The following is a 26,461-nucleotide window of genomic DNA, read 5'->3' as shown; positions in this document are numbered from 1 at the left end:
TATTTATTAGCACTATATGTATAAAAGCACAGCATTCCGAATATCAGACAAAATTTAAAAAAAATCAAAACGAGCGAACTCCTTAGCCAACTTACTTTAAGTGGAGTATAAGATAATGCCAGCTTTTTTTATATTTCTCGTAATAGATGAGAGTAAAACGTCTACGAATAGTGTATCATATCAATTACATGCCAAAATGAAGGGCCTATTACATTTACGTATAGTAACCTTGATTTTTATTCAAAACAAATCAAAGCCCCAGTTATTGTGAAATAGTAATTTTATTGCATGTTCACACAAAAGAATCTATTTGTTTTACCTGAATATGTGGGATTATTGCATAGTTGTTCTTCGATTGTTTGATTTGCCATCGGAGGACGAATTTTGTCTTCAATTGGATTCAAACAACACAATTTACAAATTCTTTTCTCTCTGCCAATCTTTTTATAGCGAACAGGATTAGTAGATTATGGTTGAGATGATATTTACATTTATGTGATGTCTTTTGTGAACATTGTCATTATGATCAAAAAGAAACTGAACAAACTGAAATGTTGCCAATCTTAAACTCAGTGTAACATTGTTTTGCTTTAAAATGATAAACAGATTACAACTTATGCAATGCACCAGAAACTAAAATTGGACAGAAAAGAAGGTACGTATAGAAAATTTTGATCCAATTTTAGTCGGAAGAACGCCAAATAAACTGCAACACAGCGACAAATCAATCAAATGCAAGGGTCACTATGCGATCTTCAACAGGATGGTTATATCATTGGCAATCATATCACATATCCCAATTTGCATAAATAAATGTAATGGTAATGACAAAATGCCGCGATGGAACAAGAATAGTATCCTTACAACTATCATCAATAAGTATATTAATGCAAATAAAAAAAAAAATTTATAAATCCCTATTTTTTCAGTTCTGATATCATACTACTGTAAAAAAGCTTGATGCGAAATACACGTTTTATCAAATTCATGAAAGAGACTTTTTTAAGACATGGTTGTAAAAATTGTAGTCTTTTTTATTTATTCTCGTATACTTGACCCACATATGTTTTAGTTAACAAAAGAACCTTTACATACATTTGTATGTCTTAATACCTTTCATGACTTTTACTTCCATATGCATACAATCATTAAAAATCTCAGACATTTGTAATTAATTAATCAAGACTTTGAATGGTAATGCTTTCCACACCTAGCTTTACTGAATTGATCAATATATCAATATATTTGACAATATCTGATCCCGCCCTGGAAAAAAAATTAGTTATCACATCACACATCTAAATAAGGACGACACCAAAAATAGCGTAATTAATTAATTTTCTCATTTCAATAATATGGCATCTATATATAATAAGTTTCAATATATGTCTGGTAATTTGATATCGACCGTTTTGTTCAGTAATGATTTTACTTTCTTTAATTGATTGATTTAACTTGATTGAATGATAGATTTTGTTTTTCATTTTACTTATTATGAAAAAAAAAGTAGTATGATTGCTATTTGTCTATTACATAAGTTTATTGCACACCAATATCCCTGTTTAAAAAAATGAAGGGTCAAATAAATAGACTACTTAAAAAGCCCAAACTATAGTCCGTTTTTGGTGTTGTTCTTAAATATGATGAATTTTCTTGATGAAATACAAAAGAAATATTTGATTTTAAGTAACTTTTTTTTCCGTTTTTTTTTGCCCTTTTCGGAATAAAGCTGTACGTTTTGGGTATTTTTAGTAATAAAAGTTCCTGAACAATTTATAAATTTATACATTTTTGGCTTTGACATATATCCGTATAAGCGATATTGATGAAAATATACCAAGAAAAACCTCTTAAATGAGGAGTTGTAATTTGATCCGTAAATTAAAAAAAACAAACTAATGCTAGCATTTCTAAATTATGATTGATAATTATAACACCAAACAATCATAAAAATGCAGGTGTAGTAGGCGATTATAATCTCTTTGAAGCACTTGGCTAATTACGTTTCGAGTTCATGCGATTACACGTGTTTACATTCCAGCGTAATCTGTACCTGGACGAACATGTTTAAATTGACATTTGTTAAATTACTTTGTATTTATATACGTGTGATATATAGCATTTGTATGTGCTAAAATTAGAAACTGAACATTTATATTCATGCAGAGAAACGGTTTGATACAACATTCTATATTTGTATTGTTTACTTGTCATGTTCAATAATTAAAGAGGCGTTCGAGTTCAATTATAGCGTTTATTTGGCACATATATCAAAATAGAATTGTACTTATCATAAATTAAAAAACGAGGTTCGATAAAAAAATGTTTGCTTCGGCAAATTTAACGGTTTTAGCATTCCGAATGAATGTAGACCAAAAAAATCACTTCGGATTTATATAAAAAAAAATAGATGATGTGGTATGATTGCCAATGAGACAACTCTCCACAAGAGACAAAAATAACACAGAAATTAACAACAATAGGTCACCGTACGGCCTTCAACAATGAGCAATGATCAAAGCCCATACCGCAGATATAAAAGGCCCCGAAATGACAATGTAAAACAATTCAAACGAGAAAACTAACGGCATAATGTATATATAAAAAAATAACGAAAAACAAATATGTAACACATAACAAAAGACAACTACTGAATTGCAGGCTCCTGACTTGGGACAGGCACATTTATACAAAATGCCTGTTATATTTTTTCATATCAATTAATAGCACATGATGGTTACCTTTAAGGTTGTACTGCCATGATGTATAACGTGCAAAGATTATAATGTCAAATGAAAGAATAAAATGATATAAACAAACTAAGATTTCAAGTCCCTCATGCAAAGTGAACTTAAGGTGGTACGGGGGTCTGAAATAGAAATGATAGAATTTGTTCATACTTTGCCAAAACGAATTATCTATTGGTATATGTTGAAAAATATAATAAAAATGATAGGTCACCGCGTTTTTTCTCAAGCTACAGGATGTGACAAAATGACACATTTTGGATGGATTATACAGGAAAAAACACCATTTTGTGATTAGAAACGAAACAAAATGATAGAATTGTTAAATACTTAAGGAAAAGATAGCTTTCAGACAATGCTATAAGAATATCAAAAGAAAAGATAGGGTCATCGTACGTTTTTTCCGGCTTAAATACGAAATAGGAAAATTCCATGTAGAATCCTTCAGAAAATGCTCTGTTTTAGAGTTACCTCCCCTTCAAATGCCAATTTGAATTTTTTTTTAAAAACAAACAATAATAATTAACATTTGCAAAAATGTTAATATTTATAAGTTATATTCTTATAAATTTGTTCTTTTAAATGAAAATTCTTATTAAATAAATACATTCCTGCATCACATTTGGCTAAGTTGACAGAAAATCTTGACCTTTGGTTCTCTGTTTTGCGTACAATCCAAAATGAAGGAAGACACCCATACCACCTTAGGATGAATTTGGCTATCCTGTCAAGATCTTTTTTTCGAATAAAGCTACAAACTAATATACGTATTGGTACACCCCTTTCTATCAACTATTTAAGTTAAAAGATTCATGGTAAATGTTATTCAGTAAAAGAATTTCAAAGCGCGAAATGTATAAAGCGTTTATTCCGTTAACTAATGTTATTAGTAATGTTATTTGATAGAAAACTTTCGATTGGACGTCTAATTCCGGTTCAATGATTGAAGGGTGGTCTACTAACCGTTCGAATTATTTTTATCTTTTAATTGCCATATCATTGATTGCATTCAGTTATTCTCTATAAAATGCTCTTTTGTGTTCTTTAATGACTTAATTCAAACGAACAATGTTGTGACAAGTATTGCCAATACTGACATAATGCACACAATCTGATATTTAATTGCCTTGATACTACGCTACCATAGAAAGGTATGGTCTATTCATATAGTCATTTGTACGTCCCATATTAATTTGAAGTTTTAGTTTCAGATAGTTTTTCATTAAGTCTTATCACATACATTTTAAACTAAGAACACGTATGTGTTAGCATTTCAAATTTAAATTTGTTTTTAAATCATCTCTTTTTCTATCCATCTTAAAATCAAAAGACATTCAAACAAGGGCGAATGATACCAGAGGGATATTCAAACTCACAAATCGATCAAAAATAATCTGACAACACCATGGGAAAAAAGGAAAAAGAAAAACAGACAAAAAATAAAACACAAAGCACAACATTGAAATATGAAGGCTAAACAACAAAACAAAACAAAAACCGGGAATGATCTAAGCTGCTCTGGAAGGGTGAGCATATTTTGCTCCACATATGGCACCCGTCGAGTTGATCATGTTAATACAACCCGGTAATAAGTCTTATTCGGTAGGTCACGTTATTGTGAAGGAAACGGGTTTGAATTTATAAAATAAGGAAGATATGTGGACCGAATATCTAATAACGGCCCGTACAATTTAGGTATGATATCAACTTCACAATTTAGAACTCTTTGTTGTTTTAAGGTCTCCCCCATATTCCCCAAATGTCTTCCCAAATATTAGCGAAAACTATGATTTAAGCTTTAAAAAGAAAAAGATTGTTTCATGAATTTCTTGTTACAAAAGTTGGAATACTTCGAAAAACTAAGGATTTTCATATCCAAGGAGGACTTTTTGGAATTTTGGCTCCTCAATGCTCTCAACTTTATACTTTTTGGCTTTATAACTATTTATATGTGGGCGTCACTGATGAGTCTTATGTAGACGAAACGCACGTCTTGGGTATTAAATTATAATCCTGGTACCTTTGATAACTATTTCCGCATCGTATAGAAGTTTTTTGCTGACTGGAATATTTTAAAAGACTTTTGATGCATGCTAATAATTCATGAATGATATTGGTATTTTGTAATGCAAGCACCCATTTGGTCGACTCGGGACTTCCCGGTGGCCAATTGAAAAACACGACCCAGTTGAAGAACACAATTTTTGCATACTATGTTCCATATTTGTAGCCTTTATGCAAAACGGATATTTAATCATTGCCGTAATCCAAATTTGTTCTACAAGTAATTGACCTAGTTTAACCTAAATAATACATGATATCATAATATGTCATCCTAAAGCAGATATTATGTACGTTTTGGATGTGTTTGACAGCCGAATTGCTAATAAATTTTTCATTATTAGAAACCTGTCTGCACTAATATCTATGATTCAAGGCCTTAATAATGATTTAGAAGAACGGGAAAGTAAAATGTATTGGTAATTGTTTGACACCTAATGCAATGTAGTATTTTAGTTTATTATAGTCTTTTTTTAATCATCTAATGGTTCTGAAATTACAAATTAATGTACCAATTGTTAAGGGCTATTTGTTTCAACGAAATTCAATCTATTACTTAAAAGGAGCAATAATTTGAGGATGGTCAATTGCCTACCCTGTCGAAACACTGATCTAATTTCTGATTCTTCAGTGGCTTCACTTTGCTTTTCATCAGATTTCTATCTCAGGTTTTGAGTGATAATGATTTTTTTTACATTTATATGTATTTGCTACAAATTATACAATTTGATTTAATGAAAATTATAAAATAACATATTGTTGACACTTAAAATAATGTCTTTGTTCTTTTTTTTCTTTCTAAAGATTTTGTTAAGAATATGATTCGTCTTCTTATGATAGAAATATAATTTTATTAGGGGATTATTGTAAAATATATTTCAAACTTTCAACTGCAGCGTACTTGTTCTTAAACATTCTTCAGTGTTCCTGAGAAAACTTACTCCAGACACATGTTCTTGCATTGGATTAATAATTACATAAGATGTATGTTTCATTATAATACGTTATTCTGATTGGCTAACTGCACATCTCGCGTTGTTCCTTAGTCAATTGCTTCCGCGCTTCATACAAAATGTACTTCGGTCAACGCTTCAACACCCTAATGAAGTTACAAAAAGATGCATTCAATTCTTAAATAAGGGCGAGAACAATTCATCGATGTACAAATCTCGTGATGGTCATGGACTCAGGCATTGAATAATCAGTTATTGAAAAGAACTCGTGTATTAAAATGACATCAAATAAAAGTGATAACAAATACAGTGTCTTCTGTTCAACAGGAATTGCTAGCCATATGCATGCTCTTTTGGTCCAAATGTCACAAAGGGAATATTGTACATGATATAACAATCTGGTAAGAAATCTAACGTAAAGCAAATTTTATTTTTTTAATATATATGTATAAATGAAAAAAAAAAATTCAGTAGTATTTGTATTAATGTTGTGTTTTGGTTTATTTCAGGTGACAATCACATTAGTATTAGTATTATCGACTCAAGCTGTAACTCATTTTAATCAAATGTGGAAAAAATTATTGTAAGTTCTTTTTATATATTGTGTGAAATAATTGATTTGGCAGGTATACAAAAAGCTATATACATATATTGAATGGTAGATTGAGTTTGAATCCCACAGTGTTTTTCAAAAAGTGAATAACGCTAATTATAAAGTAACATTTCAATGCAAAGTACAGCATGTAGACTAGTTTTTTTCTCTCTCAACTATTGCGAGTAGTACAATGTCGCAATCAACAACTATTTCCATTACGTCACACCACGGTGTAGTCCGATTAAATACGACATTCTATTTTTGGATCTTTGCTGCCAATATTTCTAAAGCCAAAGCCTTTGAAAAAAATTTGATATACTGATTTCAGTGATGTTTGTTACATTTATTAAAGATACACTTTTTAAGTTTAGTTTCTTGTGTACAATTTGGAGTTTAGTGTGGCGTTCAGTTTGACTGAACTAGTATACATTTGTTAAGGGGACAGCTTAAGGACGCCTCCGGGTGCGACAATTTCTCGCTACATTGAAGACCTGTTGGTGACCTTCTGCTGGTGTCTTTTTCATGGTCGGGTTGTTGTCTCTTTGGCACATTCCCAATTTCCATTCTCATTCTAAATGATTTAAAACTGTTACAACCGAAATTTAGGAGAACAAATGCAATGATTATAAGGTATTACGCCAAACATTTAGGAGACCAGATCCACAACCTTTGCTATCTAAGGAAACACGCCAACAAGATAAAAAAATATCATATATTTTGAGTTTTTGTAAGTTTCTCTTAGATGTGTGTACACATTGCATTATTTGTTTACATATTTATTGAGTGCTTGAGATATTTCAACGTATTCGAAACGATTGACTATTGAATCAGACGACTATGACAGAACTTGCAATTGTTAGTATGCCGTCAAATTTGATGTCAAATATATCTCTCGTACTTTGAAATCTCCATAAATGTTTTGTTCACACTCTAGGTTGCAACAACGTCAATTGATGGTAAGGTAATGTTACACATTTTTTTTTCTGAAGACAACTTCAGTTGATAATATTCCAGAATGATATCGTTCAGAGTTACAACGTTACCTTAAAACTCGGAATAGAGTAAAAAACAATATATTAAAGAGTGTTACGCATCAACACAATGTTTTACCAGGTGTGTTAGGAACTCAACATCAGACGTAAAGCAAAGGAAACATTAAAACCTCAAGCTCAAGACAATAAAAAAATCGTTTAAAATACGAATTTTTCTATTTGAAACATTTTGTCTAATTCGACACCCACATATTTTGATGAACAAAATTTGAATACTTTTAAATGTATGGCTAATTTTAGATTGTACTATTGAAAACTGCACTCTTTCCGCGCATCAAGGGTTTAAAGAAATGACACAGAAATGTGAACTTTAAGTATTCAATTATAATGAAATGCGTGTTTAATAAATGTACATTTTTCACCCTGTAATTCATAAATAAATTCTATTTTTCGTGTTTTTCTGCAGAAAAGTTCACCAGGTTTATAGGGCATAATCGAGCTGTGGTATTTCCTTGTAACGAATGACAAATATTGCTATAAAGGATTTTTATATAATGATACATACATGTATACGCAGAGTACTTTTCAACTAAAATGGACTTATATGTTTAACGGTTGCAATGGCACAGTTCTTTTAATGTTTTCATTTACTTTATATAACATTTTGTTAAGGAGAAAATGCCAATGAAATGACCAAATTGCTCATTAGTCTATACCATCTATTACGTTACAATCGCTGAGACACCTTTAATTAAATTCATACAAAATGTGAATGGCTATCATGGTATTATATATACCGTATTGTTTATTCAGTATCTGTGAAATTTAACAGAAGAATTTGACGCCATACAGCAATATGTTTGCACTATGGCGTCACGCACGTTTAATTGTATCGTCAGAGATTAATTTCTTATTTTTTATAAAAGTAGTTCCATTTATGTTATTATAAATGGATGTATCATGTGAATCATATGACTCGGTATAAAATTCTTGCAATTTCATTTGTTTTCATACTGATGTTCTCTCTATTTCTATGTTATGTTTTCTATTTCAGAACAAGCCGTAAATTTACAACAATTACACCAGACAATTTACAAAAATATTTTCCAGGATATTTTCGAACACCATCAGAACAATTAGAATATGAAAGACTGATCTTATATGGGTCAAAAAATAAAATACCAGTGTCAACACAAAGTATGGCACCTTATAATTACCATTGTAATGTAGACTGTCGGCGTAGATATGGACCATTTCATAACATGAGATTTAAACGACAAGCCAGAACAGGTTCAGGAAATAACGATGATTTTATGCACGCATGTTGTGTAACGTAAGTAATGCCTATCAAGAAAGAATTCTAATAACTATTTGACTAATTACATGTAAGTTACCTGTTTTTCTGTCCTTTGCTTTTACTGTTTTTAGAAAATTATGTGAGGAATGCTATATTTTACCCTAATTGATGCACATAGTCAAATTTCAACTATTTTTTTTCATATTATTAATAAATGTTTACTTCAAAGTTTTCATAAAAGGTTGATTATGTTTGGTTGACAATGACACAACTATCTTACAGATAGCAATGGACTCAGGATGGTGTATACAAATTAATAGTACCAAGACTGTATTGCGAGCCTTTGTTTGTTTTAAATTTAGACCAATGAGTATTAAACATTGGTGTATTTGTGTTTGAAATCCTGTACCATGGTTAATTTTTGGTTAAAGTGATTTGAAGTAATAAAAAGTACATGTATCTATGAGCTCTCTTATATAGTACATTTGCTTCCCTCAAATATAAGGAATTGGTCTTTTCTAACATGTCTAACTGATATTAATTATTTGTTTATGTTTTGCAAATACACGCGTTCAGGTTGTCTCTGCTATCTGTCATATCTGTTGCCTCTTTGTTGCTTTTGGCAATTGTCTGAGGTTAAAAGTATTCACAAAAAAAATGAAAAAAAAAATGAAAAGGCGGATGTTCGTAAACCCTGACGAAACGAATTGAAAAAACTGTCACATTCATGGTTTAGTCATTTTCTCTATTGAATTGATTCACATGTGTTATGAATACCCTCGATGACAGTAGCTTATAGTTTAATGTCGTCCGATGTCCTTTTGTTTTATCAACACTTAAAACTCATCATCTGTTTTGTATATGAGGTAAGTATCGCATGATCCACCTATATTTACTGTATGTTTTTCAATCGTGACTGTTTTTAACATGTTTGGTACATAAAATAATTTGCAAAGGAAATTTATTAAACTTTATAACTGCATTATGTATGACGATTTATACCAGCGCTTTTTGTATTGGGTTCATGTTGGCCAGTCTTAACCTTTCTATACAGTGCTTTACGAACTTAGATATCCCTGTGTTTCTTGGTATCGTTCTCCTCTTTCTTCATTAACTCTATGAAATATCGTTTCATATCTTAATAATTTATACAATGCAATGTGACATTTAAGACAGGGCTATTAATCAATCAAATTAAGGTCATCACTCAAGAATTTTATGGTCGCCATCATGAGATGATTGGCCATTATGACAAAATCTGATATTCTTCCTCAGTCAAAATAACCTTCCATCATTAACGAACTGTACAAAGGAAAACACACGATGGGTGCCGTATACGGTGCAGGAAATGCTTACCCTTTCGGAGCACCTGATTTCAATCCCTGTTTTTAGTGGAGTTCGTGTTTTTTTTTTAAATTATTATTTATAACTGTTGATGTACATTTCCTTTGATTTTATGAGTCTTTGTTTACTCCTTGGTTTTGATTGTTATTGTCTTAATCCGTTTGTTAATTTGCGCGTTTCAATATTGTAATATCAATATTTCAGAAATGTTTTCTTCGAAACACCAGATCTAAAACCCAGTGTGAACGGTGATAATAGAAATTTACTCCATCTACCTGGAATGAGACAGGTTTTCAAAGTAGAAAATTGCAGGTAGGTACAACGGGTTGTTGTATAATAGTGCTATGAATTATTTATTAAAATGACGACAACCAAAGGAAAGTAATTTCTCAGCTATGAATAAAAGGGGGAATGAATAGATTTTATATTTTATATTCATGCATATAAACAATGAGAACGAAAGGAATGTTAAAATGCCAGAATTGGGTTGTTTTATCAATCTAATATGAAATATTCATCTAAACATTGTTAACTACAAGACAAATAATATCAAAGCTATGGGTTAAAGGTAAATAACTCAACTCTAAAATATCACATGTATTAATGACGAGAAAAAATATACTGATAAAATGCAGAAATTGGGTTGCTTTAAAAATCTGAAACGTAATATTCATTAAAAGAGGGAAAATAGTGTCATAGCTATGGATTGAAGGGAGATAACTCAAATTTGAAATGTCATATTCAGGATTAACACCGATGACATTGGAAGAATTTGAAATTCTCTAAATCGTTAAGTATTGGAATTTGTTTTGGTAGTCTATCATTGATTACTTGTACGGTCCCTCCTCATTCTGAAGAAATTTAGAAAATTGGGACAATATATATATATAATTATAATTATATGATAATAATCATAAACATGATAAAGATAATGATCATTATTTTCAAAAAAAAATTGTTTTAGAAAAATAGCATAAAAATGACGTACATCTAACTAACCAAAAGTCGGTAATATTTTCTAATTGATCAATCATGATGTCTAAAACATGTCATTTTCGAGACTTATGTTTGTGATTATTTGTTTTCAATACAATGTCCATTGAAATCAGAGTTTTTTTTTTAAATTTTGTTTTTATATATCTAAAATGAAATATAAAATGATAATAATAACACGTGTAATAAAAATAAACAAGAACATATTGTTATATCAACCGCTAGTGACTGTATTTTTTTTATTTCACGCTTTGCTTGGTATGGTTTATAGTGCTCGATGCTTTGTATTGTTCTTCACATTAATCGTCAATATTTGTGAAAAAAACTGACAATTGATGATTGAAATGTGATGTTTAACGCCACTATAAGCATAAATGGCTATTTATTTGGTGGCGGTCAGTGTGAATTGGTAAGGGAATTTTAGGTGCCTTGAGAAAACCTACCAATTTTCGGTAGGCAACTGGAAATCAAAGTCAATTTAGGTTTGAGTCGTAGCCCCTGCAACGTGAGAGGCTCGAACTTTAACATCAATGTTGACCGGCTAGTGGAACAGTATTTGAACAACTATGACCAATCGACCACCCAATGCCCCAGATGAATAGATCAAATATATATCTTATCACGAAAAAATGACACAGAGAATATTTCATTATGTAGAACAAACTGTGATACTCTTATATTTTGCAATACAAATTTTGGTTAAAATAAGTACTTAAGTCAATCAATATTTTAGACTTCAAGAAAAACAATTAGAATTTGACAACTTACAATAACCATGATAACTGCAGCTTGTAATACTTCGTTTACTAATTTATCAGAATAAACATATATGTAAAAAGAAATCAAATAAAAACAAGTTCAAATCACAAAACAATTTAAAGCTTTGAACTTTGAACTTTTCTTCCAATTGAATAATCTAAATGTATAAATTTTTGAAAATTACAAAAATGAAATAACATCGTTTTTTTCTATCAATTTACAAGATGGGTGTTCCATATTGGAAATATTCATTTATTGTTTATTAATAATCTTATGTTACTGTATTTCAGTCAAGCTGTTGGGTGTACCGGTTGCAGATGTATGCATGAACAGGCTTTAGCTTCAGCAGTGGTTATTAAACAGCACATTCCACCTTCTTTAGCAGATCAAATGGACGATTTGGAAATTGACTTATTTTATTTTAATGGTTGTTGCAAATGCGTCAACTACGGTTAAGGGATATTTGATGTGATGCCATTTTAACGTTTTTTGGTTGTTCGACTTCACTCAACTTGTTCTTAAAACAATGTGTAAATAATTTAACATTTTGAACAGTATTCATCCAACAAAAATTTCATAGAAGAAATAATTATGGATATCACCTATCAATGAAGTAGCACAATTTATTAATTTTCAAAGCTACATTGTATAAATATGAAGTCGTGGATTTGATTTCTGTCCAAAAGAGAAACTACTTCATTCTTAATAAGTTTATTTGGTAAATCAATTTGATAAGTTTGTGAGTGCGTTTTACTTTTTAATTAAAAATCCTTCGTGGTAAAAAATACCACAATGCTTAAAACAATCATTTTGAAAAGTCATGTGGACTTGCGTTTTATTTAACATAATCTAAATTTCATGAAAAAATTATTTATGGAAATCTAAGTATATAAATAAAACTTAAATCTCTTTTATTCACTTATATATAGCATAGATAGTTTGCACTGCATATACAATATCAACACATATATACCTTTGGTCATAAATTTCATTCACATATATCTCAATATATTTTATATTTGAATGAATTGAAACGTTGAACGTACGTTTTCTTAAACACTTCTTAAATGCGACAATTCTCAGCACTGTGTCATAGTTTTATAGAATTGAATTACAAAGTATACATTATTTTAAATACAATTGTAAAAAGATGTTTCTCGGAATTTCTGTGTTTTTTAAACGCACAATTAACTCAGGAATCCATATCCAAATAGAATTTCAAATAGAACAGGGACATCAACGTCCATTGCAACCCATAGAAATGAAATTTTATTCTTTAATTATGATTTGTTAAAATTAAAACCAAGATGTAACATACAAATATGGAATCAAACCTTTATGTTATGACCAAACGGTATATTGCTTATATGTACACATCCACAGTATATAGATATATTCATATTTACACGCATTATATTGAAACACACACGCATTGTTTTGAAACACACACGCATTGTTCTGAAACACACACGCATTGTATTGAAACACAACTGCGGCATGTGCCTTGTTCACGAAAAAAGAGTATTGTCTGCTAGTGAAAAGTTGATAAAAAGCATTGAGAAGATTTTTTTTTTAAGGCAAATATGACCTTTCTTGAAAAAATTGTTTATAAATTTTGAAAATGATTGAAAAAAGGTTTTAACTCCTTAAGTCAACATATTTGGTATGTTTGTTTTGTAAGAATACCCTCTCAATCAAATATTTTTTCTGAAGTATATTTTCCTGCAAATCAATTAGCTACATTTATATTTTGAATATACGTGTATCACTGACAAAAACGTTTTCATTTGTATCTATAAAAAAAATAAAAATTGCAATTTGAATACTTTTAAGACAAGTAAAAGTAACCTCCGACCAAATGAGGTGATGCACACAAGTTATTCTGAAATATCAAACGTAATTAAATGCAAAGTTATATTCTGCAACAATTTGTTGTCTCTTTGCAAAACATAATTTTTGCATTTGATATTTTAGAACTATATTCGTAGCATGTGTAACCATTATAGTTTCCACTACCACCAAGTTCTCTTTCATTCCCTCAAAGAAAAGTTATAGGGAATAAAAATAAAAATTCAACTTGTGATCAGTGCAGAAGAAATGTAAACGAATATCAGTTGATGACAAGCATCATGCTAAATTGAAAGTAAGCATAAAAAAGCCGATGCGAGCAGGTCATTTTTATCAGATATCAGTGCAGACCTCTGTTATTCGTGAATGAATGTGTTGTCAATGTGTTGTCAATGTTTGTATTATTTGTTATGTATTATCTGTTATGTATTTTCGTTTTTTTTTGTTTTCATCAGACACTTTTATCCTTCTTATAATCACATTCTGTGGCAAATGTATGCTTTTCTGTGTATGAACGAGGTATTGCAACATGTCCGAATAATGCAACTAATAACATAATGGTTATGCAATTCTTTCATTTTGAAAGTACATAATGTAATATGATCTTCCCTAGTGTCACTTTCACACAATTCCACACACTGTTTGTAAAATGTTCGTTACAATCAAACGACATTTGAAAATTTTACAGTCTGATAAAGAATATCGTTTCGCTTTTGAAGATATAAAGTTGAATAAATATATTCAATTCTTTAAAACTACAATTTTCCCTTGAACATATTACCAACATAGTTTTAATAAAAATTCATCAACTTGAACGATTGATTTTTTTTAAACATAATCGCAAAAAAAACCAATTGAGGAGGGACCAGTCACTAAGTCAGCTTTATATTAGTGTCAAGTGTCACACAAAAACAAACGTCACCAGTAATAAGATGGAGAAGAAAAGTTTTGGAAGTAAAAACAATATTATTCTTATAAAAACATATACTATAACCTGTCATCAAATTTTGTATATATTCATATGTTTTTGTTGAATATATATCGTTTTGAATATATTTAAACATTAATTTATCATATTTATAAAGTTGTCATTCTTATGCATGCAACTTAAAAAATGTATTGTTTAGTTTAGATTGTAAAAACGGTCAATTTAGAGTGAATAATCTTGACATTAAATTTAAAATAACAAATACTTTTAAAATAAATATAATTTTAATAGACATTGAAAGTTGTATGCTTACTTAATTACTATAAGCACCAGCCGACTATTCATCAGAACTCGATATTTGTGTTATTTTACTTTTTTCTCTCATCATAGTTTTTCATTGTTGAGTACCAATATTTTGAAAGATATACAAATCTATTAAGAAAGTTGTAGATTATGGCTAGTATCCGGCAATGTTTGCTTGACCTACAAATTAGCGCAAATCTCTAACCCCTAGTTATAAAAAAAGAGAGAAGGTTTTCATTTTACGGTTCAGGAATGATGTAACTTCAGCATAAGACTCATCATTGATGTTCAAATGAAGTAAAAAAAAAAACCATCCATAGTGTAGAAACAAATATTAAGTTTTTAATAGCCGTCTAAATAAGACTCGATCAGACAGAATATATTGATCAATATTTAGTAGGATTTACGTAAATAAAGACGAAAAGGAATGCCAAATGTAATACAAATATACGTTGAGAAAAAAATACAACAAAAAAAAACACCACCAGATGTTTGTTTTGAACAAAAATCCATCTGCGTTTTATAAAAAAAATCTATTTATATTTTGACTGACATAACAATTTGTAATTATAATAACAGGAATTGTCATTCATATATTAAACGAGGATGCAGCTGTCTCACCGTTTTATTTAAGAATTCGTGTTTCGCAGACGCCAAATAGGGAATACTGTTGAATATTCAAAAAAAAATGTACTACACCCCAACTTGTTTTTCGAGTTTTTAACACAATTTTATTTTTTTGATGAGGACTTCACTCGATTTATTTAACATGAGATTATCATCTCCATTGTTTGAATTGAAAAAAGATATATGCAGTGAAATGAGCTACAAACAAGGTGTTCGTCTCTTTAATATTTTACAGACATCATCCTGACTTGATAATTTAAATCACGAGATACTTCCGGACTTTCCAGCGCCGTCTGTTTACATCTGCTATTTACTAACCAAAGGCATGGCAGACGTTGATCGGATTTTTAATTTGCAACTGTACAATTAAAGTAGTCAAATTAAATTGACTGTTATTCTAGATATATCATACAGCCGTGTATCGCTTTATTTAGGACATTGGAATATTGACAAAGTGTTCGTAAGTTTTGTTTCCGACATCAGTACAGAATACAAGTTTGCGGAATATAACGTTGTCCTTTGCAAACCAAAAAAAAAAAAGTTTTTAATTCGAAATTTCGTTTTGTTTTTGATTTTATTTTGATTTTTGAACGTGTTTTAGCCCCGACTTTATGACATTACGTGGCGGCCAGTTTCCATTGGAAGAGGAAGTCGGAGTACCCGAAAAAAACACCAACGACCTTCAAAAGGAAAATTGACAATCCTAGTTATTTCAAGTTCGAGCCTAGTGCATCCGCACTAGCAGGGTTCGATCCCATTGTTGACTGTCTAGCGAATTAGAGTACTGTAGTAACTATTTAGACAACTCGGCCACCGAGGTCTCTATTTCGTATGAAAGATTTACAGTATATAAAAAATGATCATAGGTTGTCTCAAAATAAAATTTTCATTTGTATTTGGCCTAAAATGCAAACAATATGTCTAAAGTATATGATAAAAATATAAATATAATCATTTCATTTTCCATAACTGGAAGGATATCATCCCTCTACCCATATAATCTTCGGTCTCGGGATGATACCTGGACCGATATACCAAAAAGAATGGGAAGTAGAAAATATGAGTGTACTGATCTGATATATACTTACATGAAACCTTTATGAAATATTTTGTTTTAATCTAAAATACTCAAATTTTCCATATTTCAACATACGTTTCACGATGAATATCAAAAGTGAAATATCTCACTTTCCCCACGGTATTTGATGATTTGTGTTGCACAATGATCCTTTATTTTCCTGCAGAGTTTCATAAACCGTGTTTGTGTTTTTGAATAATTTGTCGATGTGTCCTTGCTTTATTCATACAAAAAATCATGGCAGACTATTATATTTCTTAGAAACGCATTTTAGACATCTTATATTAATGAATACATGTTGTCATACAACGTTTTTATCTAAACATAAAAAAATGCAATTATCTCCTTTTATACATTAAAGCTTTGTAAGCATAAGTTGTATGAACATCTATAATTACGCTCTTTTTTTGAAATTCAATGATTTTCTCGTATACTTAACCCAGAATGTCAACATTAAAGTTTTATACATATCAATAATGTGTAAATAGCCAAGGATGTTTGAAAAGTAATTTATACATAAAAAAATTCAAGTTGCGCTTAAAATGACCTTACAATTGTCGTCAGCACAAGGGTGTCTTTTCACCGAAGTTTGTTTTTATATATTGGAAGATGATCAGTTTTATTCCTGCAGAGATTTATGAACTGCATGTTTCTCTTGTTTTATTTATTCTAATGATGTAGTCTCTTTCAATTTAACTTATAATATTCGATTGCGTCTATATTTTTTATATACAAATATTAAACTGTAATGTCCGAATGTTATAAAAGATTGTTGCTATCAAATGAACTATTGAACCAAGATTTCCAAATGGTGACGTTGAAATCATCCCTTCATAAATTTTACGAACGCCATCCTGACTTTGTTCATCGTTACGGAATATCCGTTTTACAGATGATATCGGATATGTTCTGTATGTTGTAACTGCAATCCCGATCCCTTTTCAAGAATATGTCCTACCGAATTAGACGATTAACCGGGTTTGTTACAACATAAGCAACACGACGGGTGCCACATGTGGGGCAGGATCTGCTTACACTTCCGGAGCACATGTGATCATCCCTAGTTTTTAGTAGGGTTTGTGGTGCTTATAGGTATTTAGTTTTCTATGTTGTATCTTGTGTAGTACAATTTGTTTGGGTTTTTTTTCTTTTGTAGCCAAGGCGTTGTCAGTTTGTTTTTCGATCGATGAGATTGAATGTCCCTGTAGTATCGTTTTCTACCCCCTTTTTTAATGAAGTTTAAGAAATACATCTAAACAGCATTCATGCACATGTTGATACAGTTTTTCTATCTGAAATAAACAAATGTAATAATCTTATCTTATTGACTATTTAAGATTTTTCAACATCAGTTGCTATGAAAGTCTGTAATTACGCTCTTTTCTGAGAGTCAATGATAAACCCGGAATAATTTTGGCATTAGTGATGCATAAGTATAAAAGATGCGTCAATAACCAAGGATGTTTTAAAAATATCTATATATTGAGAAAAAAAATAACTGTGTTAAAACTGACTAATCATCCTTAGCGCATCCGGTTATACAACGTATCTATCTGATATAAACAAATGTTATGATCTTATCTTATTGCCTATTGGAGATTTTAAACATTTCTAGGAACGTCTAGAATCATACTCTTTTTAAAAGTCAAGGATTTGCAAGAATATAATCCAAAAATATTAACATTACAGATGTACAAATATAAAAAAGTGTGAATAGCCAAGGATGATTAAAAGAAATATTTAAAAAAAAAAGGTTATTTGTGTTAAAAATGAAAATGTTCTTACACGTGTCGTGAGCACCAGCACATGTTCTGTTCACCGAAGTTGTATTTCCTCGCGCGAATAGACTAGCGCTACAGGTTTTACCTTCCAAAAAACTGAGATCACCCCGGTTTTTGTGGGATCATTTTTCTAAATATTATGTTTGCCATTTTGTATTTGTAGACTTTTGTTTGGCTTTGGACGAATTTTGTTTTATTGCGTTGAAATTTTGTGTTCGACGTATAAGTTTGTATATCATATGGTATCTTCCGCATCTCGTACAAGGGCTTATGTATCGTTATCTTTGCAGCTTGCAAAAGCACACAATAATCTTTCAATGTACACTGTTTTCCAATTACATCCATTATGTAGTATAGATATCTAACCCGTCGTTTTTCTGTATTGCTCTTTTTTGTTATAAGAATGTCGGCATACACTTGCAGATTTTCTATTTGGATATCTTGTTTTATCAAACTAAATGTTTTGTCACCCTAAATGACAAAATTCATAATGTAAATTAAACCTATAGGTATTACATACTAGGTGGCATAATTTTGATCTGTTAACTTATGTTTACATTTAAGTATTTAAAAATCCAACTGGTTGTTTAAAAAATCACGAGATCACAGCAAACGCTCTTAATGTATCTCTTCTACGCTTTTTAGGTGTTTAAATATCATATGAACGTTCAAATTAAGTTATTCACAGCGATGTTTATCACAACATATTTCATACATACTTTTTTGATGCAACATCCCAGCATGAAACTATGCAATTATTGTTATTTTTGTAAAACATTATAAATTTCAGATATATATCTACTATTAAGGATGTTTGCTTGTCATGTTTTGGAATTTTGGTCATATTTTCGGAATCCTCTGGTTTTAACCATTTGAATGCCTTAAAAAAATTTGCCCATGAACCCCCATTTTTCTTTTTATAAATCTTTTACGTGTATAATTATAAGTCATTTGTAAAAGTCTTATAAAATTTTATTTATTTTTTGATAGTATTTGAGAACATTAACTGGTCAATGATAAAGCTATGAAAAATCAAGAGAGAAAATTTTCCCGCCAAAATTACAATGGCAAATACCTCGAAAACAAGCACATTGACCCCTATTCTTTTTTTGCTTTTTGGATTCATCATTCTATTCCCTATCAATACATACTAGTTTTATGAAAAGTTATTTATTTTGAAACTGAGCAGCGAACATCCTTAAGTCTTGTATATTTATAGTATTTGACAGACCAAAACTTTAGAATAGACTTTGAAACAAACATTCTTATAAGTCAAAATATCACGTTATTGTGCAACTTTTCAATTTATAAACCTGTTAATCATAAACCTATAAGGGCTTCATATAGAAATACCACACATACGCTACAGGCAAACACAAGTTATTTGCGTTTTTATTAATAAAAGACATTCATATAAAATGACGCTTTTTTACCTGATCAAAATTGTACTGTAACGTCATTTCCTTACTGTCAGCCGTGGGTTGACTATCTATTCATGGAACCTACCATTAACTAAAATAAGCATATGTCGTCCTATCAATTAATGTGTTAATTATACTGTTTAGTCTGTTTTTAGTGATTTATACTTGATGAGGCTATGTACTTATACTGTCATTCCGTTTTTTCTGTTATAGTTTTTGTATTCTTGTCTATCAATTTTTGTTAATATGCTTTGTCTATTTGCCTTGTTTGTGTTTCTTTGTTACATATGACGTGGCTCTGTATTTATATATTTCAACATTGTGATATCAGCCTTATTAAATTTAGGTTTTCTTGTTTTTCATTCTTGCTAATGTGCGTCGCCTAAATGCCTTTTTGTGCTTCTTTGTTGCATATTTGCTTGTTTTGATAGTTATCAACCTACATAGAATAATGCCTGTACTATTTCCCGAATATAACAGTTCTTGTCAATTCGTTTGATTTGTTTGTGGTTTCGATTTTGCCATATGATAAGGGAACTTCAGTTTTTGAATTTGACTCGGAGTTGAGTATTTTTGTGGTTTTACTTTTCACTTGCTTCTTTTATCATTTCAGTCAAGCTGTAGGTTGTACTGGATGTCGCTGTATGCACGAGCAAGCACTAGCATCCGCAGTCGTTATCAAAAAGCCAATACCACCATCTTTAGCAGATGAAATTGATGACCTGGAAATTGAACTGTTCTATTTCAGTGGTTGTTGTAAATGTGTTAATAATGGATGATCATTTTTTTGTGTTTTACAATAAGAAGCAAAATATTTCAAAAAGAAAAATGCGATAAATTTAATTGGACAGGCGTAACAATTTTTTTAAACAAGGCCTGCAAATGTTGGTTAGCTTTTTCAAACTCATTTGATCACGTTGTCAGAGAAAATAAAAAAAACTCTTTGTAATTGGCCGCTGCCAATTTATTCATTGATGAGATTATATTTAATTATGATAAAACCTCATCATACTTTATTTTATGTTAAGGAACAATTGGGTTTCAAACTAAGGATCCAAGTCCTTCGTACTTTTGTCTAACATTTAGTGGTTTCTCCGTCATATGATTTTAAGATGACGCTCATGTTATTTTGAAACAACTCAAGCAACTAACTATTGGCTTCATAGATAACATTTGCGTCTTAATAAGACCTGATTGATGCATTTCTGCAAATTTTATATTGGAAACGTCGTAATTAGCAATGAAAATCAAATACTACCACGGCAGTCCCAGCTTGCAGCGTGTACATTTAAGTGTTAGGTTTGAGCAGCATATTACTTATTGTTTTGATGGAAATATCAAATTGGAAAGAGAAAGCTACAGTCGTCTTTTTTCAAATTTTGTGTTGAACTATTCATAATGTATATGGTTTATTGATCATGTGAACTCTATTATCTTTTTTTTAATAAACTTATATAAAATAAATAATCTTATAATAAATGTGACAAAATGAAAAAATCGCAATTTCAGGTGTTCGGTTATGTATATGTGGTTATATATGAATTGATTTTTAATTTGAATTAAAAGGATTCTTCTAAATATGATTATGAAAATTACAAAAATGTATTTCAAACATTCACATGTTATAAATGAATGCTTACAACACCAAATAAATAAAAGATAAATACAAATTGTTTGGTTTGATGTCAAATGTTATCAATCAAGCAATCGAGATCGAGAGTTAGTGTGATTAAATATGGCAGACAGCAACGAATGCAATTATTTATCATTGATTGTTGATTGTTTTTATTGATGCATTCGTATTGATATAAGTTTATGCACTGAATTGAGACTTGCTTAAATGATTGATACATATAGGTTTTGTTTAATGTATCAGTGCATTATAGTAAAAAGTAAAATAACAAAAATACAAAACTTCAGGAAAAATTCAAAATGGAGAGTCCCTTTACAATTGACAAAATCAAAGCAAAACCACATCAAACGAATGGAAAACAACTATCATATTCCTGACTTGGTACAGGTTATTCCATGAGTATAATAGTAGATGAAACATGGTTTTAAAGCTAGCTGATCATCAAGTAAAATACCAAGGTTCACAATGTTAGAAGGATGGCCAAGGCGATAATCCAAATTAATGATATGTAAAACATATTAAAATGGATAATGATCAGTGCTATGGGCCGCATGAACAAAACTAACGATTTGGCATAGATACAGCGAAGTCAAAGCAATAGATCAGCGTATTGTAATTTTACCAAAAACGACTAAAGGCAATTATTTATGTTCTTGTTTAGCTTCCCGGACGAAGAAGAGCGATCATAAGCGCACTTATAAAATTTGCTAGTGACATGTTCGAGGAACAAAAGTTTCCTGAATGAAGAATACCTCGAAACAAGTATAGGGTATTTAGAAAACAACTTCGATTTTTCAATAACATGCTCCGTTTGAAGTGTTAACTTTTAACATTACTTGATCAGCAAGTGGGGTATATTTTATCTTTTATTATAATACAATTTATGATTTAATTGGTTTGCAGACTAATATGTTGTCTTTAAAATAGTTTGCCTTAGTACTCGTGTTGAATGTTATTATAAAGAGTATATTTTGTATACTTCTATTGTGTTGTGCATATTCTAATACATTTCAAGGTAAGTTACACAATGCATTGAATTTGTAAAATACCTCGTTCTCTTTACGGTATTTGATAAAGTTTGTGTTGCACGATTATCATACGTTTTCTGCAGAGTTCTATAAACTGCGTTTTTGTCTTTTAGTATTTGAAGTTTACGAACATTTGTTGCAATGAACGTCCATAATTTCGATCTTTTTGAAAGTCAAGGATTTTCTCGTATATAAACCTGGAATATTGACATTAAGAATATGTAAATAGCCAATGATTTTTTAAAACTGTCTGTGAATTAATTTTTTTTTATCAAAGTTTAAAATTACCCGAATATTGTCTTCAACACAAACACGTGCTCTTTTCATCAAAGTTTAATTGACATGGTGTACCATAATCAGTTTTGTTTCCTTTGGAGATTTATGAACTTCGTTTTTGGCTTGTCGATTTTTTTCTAATCATCTGGTTTCTTTCTCTTTAACTTATAACATTCGATTGCTTCTACTGTCCGTTATATTAAAACATATTAAACTGAATTGTTTTTATGATTTAAGTGTTGTGTATTATATTTTAAAAAAAATGCCCTTTACACATCTTATAAATTTCCGCTACAACATTTGAAAATAACAAGCTCTTCAAAAGAGTGCTATTATTTGATATTATATGAATAAGACTAAAATTGCAGAAAAAATGAAGGATCTGTGTTAAGATTTGACGGGAAATAATTCTCTCTAGATTTTTGTAGGTATTTAACATTGATACCTTTTTTTTCTTTCAAAAACGGGGAAAAAATCAGGGGTTTTGTTATATTTTCAAAGATAATATTTTAAATTATACATGCTATATCTAATCAAATTGAAGTAAGAAATGTACGGTTTACAGAGCAAAGATTTGAATGGCATTACATAGATAAAACAAGATTAATCCGAATATCTGGCAAAAATTTAAAAAAAAGGAGGTGCAAACGTCCTTTTTTTGCATTTGGTCATTTAACGTTTTACCTGATATAAAACCATGTGTAAATCTTATCTTATGATTAAAGTATTATAAACAGCAGTAGCTATGAATGTCCATAATAACACTCTTTTTGAAAGTCAATGATTTGCTCGTCTATAAACTTAATGATGTATAAATATCAAAGATGTGTATACAACTAAGGATGTTTTAAACGTATCTATATATAAAACACATGTTTTAAATATGACTTTACAATTGTCGTCAGATCAATCCCATCTCTGCTTACCAAAGTTGTAATTATTTGAGCAAAAAGGCTAGTGCAACGTGTGAAGACGTATAGGCTTTCCCTTCCAGCGAGACTGAGATTAACACGTTTTGTAGGATCATTTGGGGGAGCTGATCGTCTAACTAATGGAGTCAGTATAAAAAAAAATTAAATGCCATTATTCTGTTCATCAGCAACTTGGTAAACATGTTTACTTAGTTGTTTTTGGGAATATGAAATTAACTACTTTAACGAATACAAAACGTTAAGATAGTTGTTCGGTTGTATGAATGTCGCGTGCATTTTATTGATAAATGGACGCGGATTGACGAGAACAAGCGACTTTGCTTCTCTGATACATGACGTCATTGTCTAATATGTTTTAATACAGGGAAATATTAAGTGGTATGATCAAAGGGAACATGTTTTGTATAGTTCGTTCTTAAGTTGTACTGTTACACCGCTGTCCCAGGATTGGGGAGGTTTTGAATCCCTCTAACATGTTTCAACCCGCCACATCTTGTATGTATATGCATGTCCCAAGTCAGAAGCCCGTACTTAAGTGGTTGTCATTTGTTTATGTTTTACATATATGAGTTTCGTTCATTTTTTGTACATTGATTATGCCGTTAGTATTCTCGTTTGATTTTTTTTTTATTTGTCATTTCGGAGCCTTTAAAAGCTGATTATGCGGTATGTGATTTGCTCACAGTTGAAGGCCGCACGGTGACCTATAGTTGTTAATTTTTGTATCATTTGATCTCTTGTGAAGAGTTATTTTATTGGCAATCATGCCACATCTTCTTTTTTATATGTATAAATTGCCGATTAACCAGTATCCTTTCATAAAAACTATACAATTGTTTTAATTTGTTGTAAAACTTCAAAATTTTAGCTATATACCTCTTGTAAGATCTAACATGTTTATGGTTTTGGAAAGACCAAATCTTTAAAATATACTTTGATATAAAAATTCTAATTAATCAAAATATCACGTACTTGTTTGACTTTACAAATAAGGATCTCAGTAAACCTTTTCATTTTGGAACTTCTAAGTGCTACCTAAAGGAATACTGCACTTACGATACAGACAAACAAATTATTCTAGTTTTTAGACATAAACACATACAAGGCGTGATTTAACCTTTTACCCGAACAACATGATATTGTAACGTCATTTCCTGAATTCCTGAATGTCAGCCCTGGATTGACTATCTATCAATGATATCCACCATAAACCAAAATCAGCATGTGTAGACAAATATATCACTTTCCTTTTTTTATCATTTCAGCCAAGCTAGTGGTTGTACCGGATGTCGTTGTATGCATGAACAAGCACTACAATCCGCTGTCGTTATCAAACAGCCGATTCCACCATCTTTAGCGGACGAAATTGATGACCTGGAAATTGAACTTTTCTATTTTGATGGTTGTTGTAAATGTGAAAATAGAGGATGATAAATGTTTGTGTTTTAGATTCGGAAGGAAGATGTTAAAAATTGAAAATGTGATAAAACTGACTTTACAGGCATATTTATTTTTAAAAGAAGGCATAGTCTGTAAATGTTGGCTAGTTTCCTTACACTCATTTGATTATGTTATCAAAAAATGGATGATGCTCTATGTTATAAGCCTGTACCAATTTGTTGTGATTATCTGTTGTGATGGTACCCCCTCGTCATAGTTAATTCGATCTTCATGATATTGAGTTTAAACATTTTGATTGATTCCTTTTCCTACATTTTTCTTCTTCTACGCATGATTTGAAGATGACAAGAGAGTTTCTCTGTGTATATTCCTGTTGTTTTTTCATAACTCATGTACCAGGAACCAACTATAGCGTTCTTAAATGAAATCATGTACTTCTTAGCTAAAAAAACATCAATTTTTGAAAATTTTCTCTGACATAAATCAAAACGTAGTAATAAACTATAAAAATAAAAAATAATACATGTACCATGTTAGTCACCGATTATAGCGAATACATTTTAGTATAAGCCTCTTATTATTTATTGGTTCATAGCAAATTTTGAATTGGATTTTTTTCAAATATATTGTTTAAATATCTATAATGTATATGATTTATGTGTTATTCTCTTTGTACCTTATGATTTTTTTTGAATGCGGTAAATAAACAAACATAACTAGTTAAGAATCACATTGATTTCAACAACAAATATTATCATGCCTATGCAATAATAATTGAACATATTATTTGGAACCCAAGGTACGAGTTTGTTTTAGAAAGGCTCACCAGTTGCGCTTGAATCAAAATAATTCAAAGATTAAATGATAAATGACCTTGAAAAGCATAAACAATCTAAGATAAAAAAAAAAGTGCCAAACACGTATAAGGCAAAACAGTTAAATGTAGGCAAAAAAACTTATCATAGACACCAGGATTTGAATTTTGTGTTTGGGCCAGACGTGCGTACTTTATTTATTTTTTTTTCAATATTTTTGGATTCGAGCAAATAAAAAAATCAGTGACTGACGAGTCTTTTGTAGACGAAACGCGCGTCTGACGTATATACAAAATTAGTCCTGGTATCTATGATGAGTTTATTTAAAACAAGTGTTGACGAATTTTGTTGTCCCATATATAAAATAATTCAATAAAGAACGCTTTTGGGATATTCCAAAAAGAAAAAAGTGAAGGTTACAACGGAATGTTAATGAACTAATTTGTCCCCGACCACCCGACAACATCTGCTCCAGCCCTGAAAGTATCTAACAGATATTATAGTTCTAAAATTTATGATATGAATCAATGATTTGTTCAATTTAACAGACTATATCATATCTAATTGAGCTTAAATAAGATAACTGTTTCATACTTTATACATGTAGCTCGAAAACACACCAACACATCTATATTTTATAAAAAAATAA

General features: G+C 30.4%; 1 protein-coding gene across 3 annotated transcripts in view; it reads left to right on the top strand.

Moving 5' to 3' along the window:
- Window positions 1-25,057, top strand: part of LOC134694847 (uncharacterized) — a 49,281-nt gene extending 24,224 nt beyond the window's left edge. Inside the window, exons 3-6 of one of the 3 annotated variants that reach the window (XM_063555927.1) lie at window positions 6,271-6,344; window positions 8,403-8,681; window positions 10,194-10,301; window positions 24,862-25,057. In XM_063555927.1, the coding sequence (XP_063411997.1) occupies window positions 6,271-6,344; window positions 8,403-8,681; window positions 10,194-10,301; window positions 24,862-25,027 (627 nt within the window). In that variant the 3' untranslated portion in view covers window positions 25,028-25,057. Of the gene's footprint in view, window positions 1-6,270; window positions 6,345-8,402; window positions 8,682-10,193; window positions 10,302-12,031; window positions 14,405-20,340; window positions 20,526-24,861 lie in introns of those variants that run through there. The other 2 variants (XM_063555926.1, XM_063555924.1) reach the window with 2 other exon arrangements.
- Window positions 25,058-26,461: the final 1,404 nt, after the last annotated feature.

Source organism: Mytilus trossulus, chromosome 13, assembly GCF_036588685.1.
Source record: "Mytilus trossulus isolate FHL-02 chromosome 13, PNRI_Mtr1.1.1.hap1, whole genome shotgun sequence".
NCBI lineage: Eukaryota > Metazoa > Mollusca > Bivalvia > Mytilida > Mytilidae > Mytilus > Mytilus trossulus.
This window is presented reverse-complemented; position numbering and strand designations above follow the sequence as displayed.